Source organism: Ovis canadensis, chromosome 12 (assembly GCF_042477335.2).
Source record: "Ovis canadensis isolate MfBH-ARS-UI-01 breed Bighorn chromosome 12, ARS-UI_OviCan_v2, whole genome shotgun sequence".
NCBI lineage: Eukaryota > Metazoa > Chordata > Mammalia > Artiodactyla > Bovidae > Ovis > Ovis canadensis.
The window spans coordinates 71,376,927-71,387,749 of NC_091256.1; the positions used below are offsets into that span (position 1 = coordinate 71,376,927).

General features: G+C 41.3%; 1 protein-coding gene across 4 annotated transcripts in view; it reads right to left on the bottom strand.

Moving 5' to 3' along the window:
* The window catches only part of ABL2 (ABL proto-oncogene 2, non-receptor tyrosine kinase), a 96,683-nt gene extending 87,692 nt beyond the window's left edge, over nucleotides 1–8,991 (bottom strand). For 2 of the 4 annotated variants that reach the window (XM_069546165.1, XM_069546162.1), the window contains exon 1: nucleotides 8,503–8,991. In XM_069546165.1, the coding sequence (XP_069402266.1) occupies nucleotides 8,503–8,659 (157 nt within the window). In that variant the 5' untranslated portion in view covers nucleotides 8,660–8,991. The remainder of the gene's footprint in view (nucleotides 1–8,502) is intronic. The other 2 variants (XM_069546167.1, XM_069546164.1) reach the window with 1 other exon arrangement.
* Between the last annotated feature and the right edge of the window lie 1,832 nt (nucleotides 8,992–10,823).

The window sequence follows — 10,823 nt, forward strand, 5'->3', positions numbered from 1 at the left end:
TGCAGGAGACACAGGTTCAATTCCTGAGATGGGAAGATCCCCTGGAGAAGGAAACGGCAACCCACTCCAGTATTCTTGCCTGGGAAATCCCACAAACAGAAGAGTCTGGCACATTATAGTACATGGGGTCACAAAGAGTCAGACACAACTAAGCGACTAAGCACGCACACGTACCTCTTTACAGATTTTCATACAATTAAAAATGCAAATTTCAAAATAAAAGCAAGCTAATATAACAAAAACCTTCAAGTATCAACCTTTCTTCCCCATAAGAAACAGATGGGTGATAAGAATTGTGCCGGTTAGCACTGTTAGTTTTAGAAAATGTTTTCTTGGTAATTACTTGGAACCACAAGATGCTAAGTGGCACTCTTTAGTCCTAACTATTATTTTAATTTGCTGGAATTAGCATAGAGAAAGGAATATGTTAACAAAATTGTCTGTGTACATACTGTATATTAAGCCAGAACAGAACATTTTCTTTAACCTTGACCACATCAACTGAAAGGTTTCTAGACCCTCCCTTTCCTTGGAAAGCAAGTCAGGGAATATAAATTGCCTGGGCCTGCTGGTGAGCTTTGTGTTCTGCTGGATCAAAAGCCAATACTGGCAGAGTTCACTACAGAAGGGCCTGAAGTACCACCACCATAGACTCAGCACATTTATACCATGAAGCAAAGAGACAGAAAAGGCTCGATAGAGTTCTTTTTATAAGCAACCAAAATTATACTTGGCATGGTATTATATTTAATGGGTATATTAATCTGTACATTTGAGTGAAAGTTCAATTGAAAATAACTGAACTGAGAAATCACTATAATTAGTATACTAATCACAAATTTATAGACTAAAGTTATGCTCTCAACCCCAAAATGCAGAGATTAATAACCAAGAGTTATTATACAAAATATGTACTTCTCCACACATAGACACACAAAACAAGGCTAGTTTTTTAACTGTTTGTTTCATCAGTCTTCATCAGTATCTAAAGCAGCATCATTCTTTGAGACAGCAATTCTGCTTAAATTGTACCTAAAATTTTCTTTGCAACATTAACACAGGCAATTACTATTAACTGAACATAGAAATATAGAAAATACTCTGGAATATCACATTTTTTCAAAAAGATCGTCACATTACCTAAAAAGGAGAAACATCCTTGTAAGTTGCATATTGCAATGATAAACAGATCACTTTAAGTGGCTATAAACATACCAATACAAAGAGAAAAGGAAAGGTATAATCTATCAACGGGGGTGGGGGTGTCAGTCTTTAAATAAGAAATTGTTAGTAATACTAAATCTAGAGGTTAGGCCAGTAGTTCAACATTATCATGAGGTTTCAAACTGCACTGTGATTGCCTCCTGCTCCCTGTGTTAGACCAGGATACCCAAGTCTCAATCCGCAGTCACAGAGTCAATATACAGATCCAATGCTGGTTTCCTGTGTGTTCAGTCACATCCGACTCTGCGACCCCATGGACTGTAGCCTGCCAGACTCCTCTGTTCCTCAGATTTTCCAGGCAAGAATACTGGGATCGGTTGCCATTCCCTTCTCTAGGGGATCCTCCTGACCCAGGAATCGAATCCTTGTCTCCTGCACTGGCAGGTGGATTCTTTACCACTGAGCCACTTGGGAAGCCCAACCCTGGTCTACCATGCTGAAAACCTCATCACTGGTCTCAAGAGAGATGGGGTAAAAAGAAAAAACTAATAATCTTCCCATATACACACACATACAAATACATATGTACATAAACACAAACCTCGAAAGGAAACTAGGCACCATTATACCATAACTATAGAATCACAAATAGGTATCCCATCTTTGGCCTCTAATCTTTTTCAATTTGGACAAGCAGGATTTTATGGAGTTTAAGTGGGGGGGAAAAAAAAAAAAAACCACCCTGATATTAAGTACTTAGAACATGCTTGCCACACAGCAGCACTCAATAAGTGGCAATTATTTCTTTACGGCTTCTTCCAGGGACTAGGGCCCACTCTAGGTCTGTCAGCAGAACCCGATGTCTCTTCCCTCCATTTTTCCTGACACAAAATTCTTTCAAAAGTGCATCTCTCAACAAAATTTCAACATATAAACTTTTAGAGATTAACAAAAAAAAAAAAAAGGCTGAGGCCAAAGCATCTTTTCCTGACACAAAAAGGTGGTATAAGACCAGTGGACACTTGCATGCAGACACCAGACTTGGAACAAAGGGATTTATAAACCAATTTTAAGTAGAAGGGTCAATACACTACGCCCTCTGACAACGGACAATCTTTGAACTGCTTTTGATCCCCCACTCCTCTTACTCTCACATTACCAACACTTCCCAACGTGGGGCCCCAACCAGCAGCATCCAGCAACACCGGAAATTTGTTAGAAATGCAAATGCTCAAAGCCCACCTCGGACCTAAATAAGAAACTCAGAGTGGGACCCAGCAATCTGGGTCTCCACACAAAAGTTTGAGACCAGCTCTATATAATTAGGTGAAGTATCAACAGTGAAACTTCAAATTTATCTATTGCAGGAGAAACCTGTTAAGATTCATGAGGTTAACATTAAGTAAGGAGACACAAACAGGTCTTAAAGGATGTTAAATGAAGGTCATTACAACATAAAAAGTGATTATATACTAACTAGCAAATAAATGTGCCAGCTTAAAATTAGGTCTCAACCTAAACTTTACATTTGCCTTGGCTTGTATTTCTGGTTCAACTTCTCTGAAGGAAGAAAAACACCAGTACAAAAAGAGTAAGAAAGAACCATAAAACCAATCATCCTAAGAGGATAACATTTAACCCCAAGGAAGGCAGGCCTAAGGTGATTTCAGAGTTCCAAAATTTCCCTATCTTTCTGCTGCTTTCTTAAAGTCCCTTAATAATAATCAAGAGTAGCTTGAGAGAAAAATAGACTTAGAGAAAACAGATTTAAAATGTAAATGCTGACAATTCTACACTTCAGAATGCTTTACGATAGCTTACAACATTTTCATGAGACTTGTAATTTTCACAATCATTTTGAGGTAAATAACAGTGCCAACAACAAAACTATTTATTACTTACGAGCCTTACAAAATTTTATTATTTAATTCAACTGTTGAGGTTGGAGTTATAACCATTTACTAATGTAAGACACGGCAACATCTGAATCCAACTCTAATTTTAAAACTTACGTTCTTTAAATCTCTACACAATGGCAAGATGTGGAGACAAAGGCTTGAGTTTCAGCACCATATCTTAAAGAGCTGTGTGCTGAAATACTTGGGAAGTCACTCAATTCTCTTTACTCTGCATCTATAAAATGGGAAGATTAGTATCTGTGCTCACCTATTTCAGAGTACAGTTCACCCTTGAACAACTTGGGGGTTGGAGTGCCTACCCTCCAAGAAGTCAAAATCCACTTATAACTTTACAGGTGGGTCCTCCACATCGGGGGCTGGCATCTGTGGATCCAACCTCTCACAATAAAACTATAGTACATATTTATTGAAAAAAATCTGCCTACATGTGGACTCTCAAAGTTCAAACCTGTGTAGCTCAAGGGTCAATTATAATTGCAAAGATCAAAATAAGATAAAAGACATAAAAGGTGTTCATAAGCTCTTTAAAAAACTACACAAATATAAATTATCATCATCATTACTGATATTGATAGAAAAGAGTGAAGAGAGGAAAGAAAACAACGATACAGTATAGGGATAGGAAGGGGTAAAGATACTGGTTTTTCTTTTGTTTGGCTTTTATTTCCTTATTAAAGCAGGTTGAAGACCCTTAAGGAGAAACTTCAGATTTCAAAACCTTACTGTGACCTTACTGTCAACTGGGCTGTAATAAAAGAATCTGTGCCACAAATTATTGTTACTTTTCTAAAAATACACACATACACAACTATATACTTGTATCTTACATAGATATGGAGGTTAATAAAAATGTAACAGCTGACTTACTTTTAAAAGTTTAGTTCTCGTAAGAATCAGTGACCACTATACTAGGTCACCATAATTAAAATTCCCTTGCAAACAGCCTTCCTGTTCTTTTCTAGTGCATCATTTTCAACCTGTGGTGCCTACGTCTTTCATTCTGCAATATTAAAACATGAACTACAGATCCTAAATAAGTAAATGAGACCACTTAAAATGATGAGTTTGATTTAAAAAGGGGACAATTTTATTATTCAAAACTTCACAACTTAAGGTTTATTTTTAATAGCATTTACAGCAAACGAGTGAGAGAAGAAAGTAAAGCTGAAGTAAAATCACTCAATTGTTGTGAGGTATGTCAGATATTAAAAAGACAACGAAAGTATTCAACCCTAGATTACCGATCATGAAATGTCAGCTCACCGAAAAGGTTCAATAACAGAGTTCAGGAAAGTCACAGCACTTACCTCTTTCATACCAAAAACAGCCCAACTATTTTTATTCCTTCTACATTACATTCACAAAAAGCTTTTTTGGCAAGTTATTATAACAACTTACATTTTAATAAAAAACACTATTCTCATTTTCAATGAGAAAATACCAAAAAATCATGGACTCTGATAAAGCATTTCTATAACGTACATACATTTCTGACTACATACAATATTTAATCTACATTGAAACCTACATGTAAACGCAATAGTCTGTCAGGCCTAGCTTTCATATATGAAATTATGTGCTAATACATCAATACTGAAATTCAAGACAGTGATTTGCACACTAGTTGCCAGGTTTTGTATGTAAATGTCAAACAATAGGTCCACTAAGAAGCTTCTGAAGCTAACTCAATTTATTCATTCAAACCAGAATTTATCATGTGTTTCTAAGCACTGGTTCTCACCTAGGGGCAATCTAGCAGTGTCTGGAAACATTTCTGGTTGTTACAACAGGAGAGGGTGGGGATTACCAGTAAGAGGTGCTACTGGCATCTAGTTAGTAGACGCCAAGAATGATGTTAAACACATTACAAAGCACAGGACAGCTCCCATAACAAAGGATTATCCACCTCAAAATGTCAATACTGCAGAAGTTGAGAAACTCTGAGCTTTAGAAGTTTATAAATATCCATCTGTCTAAAAATAGTACTCACTTCTCCTTTGTTTAGGTATTATTTGCCAATTCTATTCTTTACATACTAGTCTCTGGCAACAAACTTACCATGTTCCCATCTTTTCAATCAACTTCTAACTTCCAAACTTGTCAATAAAACCAATTTCAAAATCTTTTGTCTTTGATTCATCCTTATTTTTAATAATAGGAGGAGGAGTAATGGCCAGACCAAAACATATGCAGCCCTTACTACATGCCAAGCATATTCTAAGTGCCTTGCATATATTAACTCATTAATCTAGGTACTATTATTACCAGGTATTCTTATTATCCTCATTTTACAAATGAAGAATCCAAGGCACAAAAAGGTTAAATAACTTGCCCAGGGTTACAGATAATAAGCAGTCAAGTCTGGTTTCAAATCCAGACAGAATGGCTCCAGTTCATAACCTTAAGTATTCCAGAGTCATCTCTCTTCCTTCATCCTCTACATCAGATCATAAAGATCTGATCCTTAGGATCAGATCCTTAAAATCCACAAAGGACAGGGACCTTGTTATGTTCACAGCAGCATCCCCAGAGTCCAGTACATAATAGGTGCTCAAAAAACTTGTTTGTTGAATGAAGTATCTCTCAAGCTCACCCCACCTGTTTTCATTGCCGCCACTCAAGGCCAAGTCTCTGAGCACCTCGTACTTAGGTTTCTTTACATATCCTATTTACTAACAAATCAAGTGAAAAGATATAAACTCCTCTGCCACATTTTCGATAACTCAGTCCATAACCCAACGTAATCAAAGTTTTCTTCCCACTGCTTCTCAATTAGAATCATAATATCTTAAGAGTCAGAAGGTACCTTAGAGATCATCTAATCTAACATTTAACCAGAAACCCAAAGACAGTTAAGCAGCTAAATCACCCAGCCAGGTGAAGCCAGGATCAAAACTTGATTCCTGCAATTTTTGTCCAAGGATTCACTCCTGGAAGATTTACTTCATTCATGACAGATGTCTGCTCACTATTTCATCAACAAAATAAGTTCATTTCAATTGTCCACACTTAAGTTGTTTCTCCTGCACAGCCTGCCCTTTTTCTTGCTCCATAGATCCAAATTCTATCCACCCTTCAAAATCTCTTCCTATTCCCTTCTTCATGACCTCCGCCTCCTCAGAAAATCTTAGGTCTTGAATAGAGACTAAACAAAGAGGATCACCACTGCCTACCGGGCGAAGTTAAATACATACTAACACCTTCCACTGTGAAGAAGGCTGAGCGCCGAAGAATTGATGCTTTTGAACTGTGGTGTTGGAGAAGACTCTTGAGAGTCCTTTGGACTGCAAGGAGATCCAACCAGTTCATTCTGAAGGAGATCAACCCTGGGATTTCTTTGGAAGGAATGATGCTAAAGCTGAAACTCCAGTACTTTGGCCACCTCATGAGAAGAGTTGACTCATTGGAAAAGACTCTGATGCTGGGAGGGATTGTGGGCAGGAGGAGAAGGGGACGACCGAGGATGAGATGGCTGGATGGCATCACGGACTTGATGGACGTGAGTCTGAGTGAACTCCGAGAGATGGTGATGGACAGGGAGGCCTGGCGTGCTGCGATTCATGGGGTCACAAAGAGTCGGACATGACTGAGCGACTGAACTGAACTGAACACCTTCCATAATGCAAAGCTACTTAGATAATTTCTTCCCTGAAAACTATTTACCCATTCTTTCCTCCTGCAATGCAGGAAGTGATTTCAATAAAGACTAACTTATATGGCACCTTCATAAAATGTTCATATCTCTGGAAGAGAGGCTCACTAGCATCTTTAATAGTAGACATATAACACTCGAATGGCCCAAATCACCTCTCTCTCTTCCATTAAGAAACTCAGCTTGTTCACAAAGTCCAAACCCAGAACTCTGATACAACTCACCATCTCTTTCTCTGCATAAGACCATTTGTCTTAACTTCCTCCAAAACTCCATTTCTAAGGAACAGTTCACATTTCCTTCCTCTTCTTCCCTACACTACGCAGAAAAGAACACCCTCTTTTCTATTTTCCTTATGCCTCTTCAGTGAAAGTCCAGTTTGCTGCTGCTCAGCCAACCTCAACTATCCAGTCCTTTATATAGAAGTCACATCTATTTCTTCAGCATCCCTCAGATTTTAGGGTATCTCAACTCCATGAAGGTCAGTTTTTTTTTTCCCTTCTTCCTTTAGACAAGTGGCCTCAAAAGGTGTGGGTGCAGCTAAGAAGAGTACCAAAAAGTCCATTCTTCCCTGGACTGCAGGAAAGAATATATTAGAACTCTTGTTATATTTATTTTTTCATCTCATCCTTTCTTAAATTCTGCTTCTGTGTACATCTGTACATTACACATTAGTATAGTAGGACAAGTATATTATACATAAATTCTTGGAGTATTGTATGATCAAGAGATATTAAAAACTGGAGTTGGCGACCACTTAAAAATACCTTTATATGAGGCCAAAGTAATAGGTTCCAGACCATAGAGAGGATATATGTTTGTATACATGTACACATGATTGGCAGAAAAACTTGTTCCTACCCAAAGTCCTAACTATGCCCACCAACATCAAACCCCTGCCAGCCATTTCAGAATTGTGTCCTACTCAAAAGCCCCACCAAGGGCTTCCCTGGTGGCTCAGAGAGTAAAGCATCTGCCTACAAATGTGGGAGACCCGGGTTCGATCCCTGGGTCGGGAAGATCCCCTGGAGAAGGAAATGGCAACCTACTCCAGTACTCTTGCCTGGAAAATCCCATGGACTGAGAAGCCTGGTAGGCTACAGTCCATAGGGTCGCAAAGAGTCGGACACCACTGAGCCACTTCACTTTCACTTCAAAAGGGGCAGAACAGAGGATGGTCTGGCAAAACCCTTAATTTCCACTTTGGGAAAAAAAAAAATTCAAATGCTGAGTTACTATCCTTACCTTTCCCATAGAAGGGGATTTCAGAGCACTGTTCACTATCCTAACACCGCTCATTGCCTGGCTTGTTCGTCTACTTCACAGGACACTACGTCCTGAGATTCAGTTCCTATTTACCAGCCCCTCGAGGCACAATTCACGGTCCCTTCGATAACAAGCGATTTATGCTAACACCTGGATTAAGCTCACACCTCCCTCAGTCTCCTCTCCCCTGAGGATACCATGCACCGTCCCCCGCGAGCCACACAGTCGCGTCCAGTGTAGACGACAGTCCATCCAAGATCCCTAAGACCACTTCTCTTTCCTCCTCCGCCCCCGGGAGCTGCCAGCCAGGCTGGAGACGGGAAGGGGGAGGGGTGTGACTCGCCTCCCGTGACTGGCCCAGATGGCAGCCGATTCCGCCCCCACTCTCGGGCACCCCTCCACCCGCTCGACCCCCTAGGGCTGCCTGTCTGCCTCCCACCCCGCCCCAACTCCACCTCCGGCCTCCCCCACGTCCTCACGCCGGCTCCCGGACACACTCACCATGCTGGGTGAAGATATTGAAGCCGGCCTCTGCGGTACGCCCCACCAAGTCCCGCCTGCGACCGGAGGGCCTGGCTGCGCTGCTGCCCCGGATCCCGCGGGGTTGCGACTGCTGAAGCCCCGGAGCCTCCCCGACGCGGCCCACCTGCTGCCCCATCCCTGCGCTCGCTTACTCCCGCGCCCCCGACGACCCCTGGTCACATTCCTCCTCGGCTCCGGCCTCGGGGTCCAGGCGCTGCTCCGGCCTCTCCTTCCCAACCCAGGCCCCGGCCCTGAACGGTCCGGCCGCCTGCGGCTCCGCACCCGACTCCTCACAGCAGGCGCCGCGCCGCCTCCCGACGCCTCACAGGTTCTCCTTTTCCCTTCCCATCCCGCGGCTCCGCGCCCCCAATGCTGCCGCTACTGCCGCCGCCGCCATCTTTAAACCACCGAGCACTGGGAGAGCGTGGGACAGAGCGTCTCCTGCCCGCAACCCGACCAGTCATCTCCGCTACTCAGAGGGCGGGCTTCCCGGCGGCCTCGCCCCTCCCCGCCCCTCCCGCGCGCCCCCGCCTCCTCTCAGGGTGGGGCCACCCCCGCCACCACCCCAGGTACCCACCTCTTTGGCACGTCTACAGCTGCTTCAGGTCCTTCTGTTCCTTCGCGGCGGCTCGGCCTCCCGCGTCCGAATCCACCTTAGCCGACCCCTCCCAAGTTCGGTTCAACGCGCTTACCGCCTTTTAGGGGGTCGGTCGGTTTAAAGGTTTCCCTGTCACTCCTCCACCTGTCAAATCAATCAGTTGCGCTGAGCGCCCCAGGTGCACAGTTCTTTAGCCGACTCAGCTGGGACGGAAAAGCACAAGAAGTTTGGTGCTTGCTATCCAGGTGAGGCTGTCTAAAATACCCTGGAGGATTCCTTTAAACATCCGTGTCAGCAGCAGACATACAGTCAAAATTAAATGATATAAGGTTTACGTGAACATAATAAAGTACATTATTTCATTGTAATTTTTTGAAATTATTTCATGATGGGAAATTGCACTCACCTTGGTTGTCTGTAATTTACAATCTCATTGGGGAAGCAGTTATAACCCGATTCCTCCTCTTATATTATCACGAAGTCCTCTTGAACTTCTTTACCATCTGACCACGTATGTGTTTCTGTTACCCTTACTTCGCTTGTCAGTAAAGCTAATCTTCACACCGGCATGCTTTATATACAGTGCACGCGGTCAAGTCTTCTTTTGATGACAAAGGAGAAAAATAAAATTACCTTTGACCCTGTTTCTGAGTCAGAACTTACTTATATTTTGCCTGTATTATCTAAAGAGAGTGACTCAGGCAGAAAAGAGAAATGTTTTTAAAGCGCAGGCACGCAGACATACATTTGTATATTCACTTATCTCCCCCTCACTGCACACTCTTGCATCTTAATATTCAGTTTTTTACATTTTAAAGAACTTGATAATTATTTTTAGGTATTCAATTAGCTTCCCTATGTCCTCTATTAAAAGTATCAGTTATTGGAGTTACCTTACTAAAAATTTGCTTGAAAGCAGAGTATATGTGCCATTGCAAAAACCAACAAAACAACCATTGGGAAGATAAGGTCCAGGAGAAAAGGTGGATGAGCTCTTCTCTGCACATCTTTCCAAGAACAGGATGAAAGATGAACCATTAATATTCACTACAATAAAAGCTCTATGAAATTATTCCATTGCCATCCAGGATATCACCAGAAATAACTGAAATTGCCCACCAAATGGCAAAAGAAACACTGCTTTTGCACTGGATACAATATGAGTTTTTCATTTGGATCAAAGTTTTCCTGTGTTTAAATACTTTTTTTTCCTTTTAATTCCCAAAGTGTTTGCAAAACAAAAAAAGAAATCACTGATAAGGGGTAAAGGTGATCATAGAGACCGAATTGGTTTTCTTGTTTGATTTTTATTATCTGAGAGAATGTCACTTGGAAACAGATCTGGGTTCTCTGCTAATTCTTTAACAGTATGCAATGGATGGGTATAGTATAGTGCAATGGTTAAGGACAGGCACTTAAGCCAGACTGCTTAAGTTCAAAACTGAGCTCTGATTACTTGTTAGCTGTATGTTCTTAGGCAAATATTTAACCTCTTTGTGTATCAGTTCCTCATCTGTGACGTGATGGTGATAGCAATAGTACCTACCTTATAGGGCTGTTGTGAGAATTAAATTGGTTAATGTAAAATAAGGCACTTAAAACAATATTTGGCATATAAAAAGCACTATTAGTACAAAAACAAATGTAATGTTTTCAGAAGTTCATCAAATTTCCAGGCCTAATTTTTTCAAAAGCTATATGC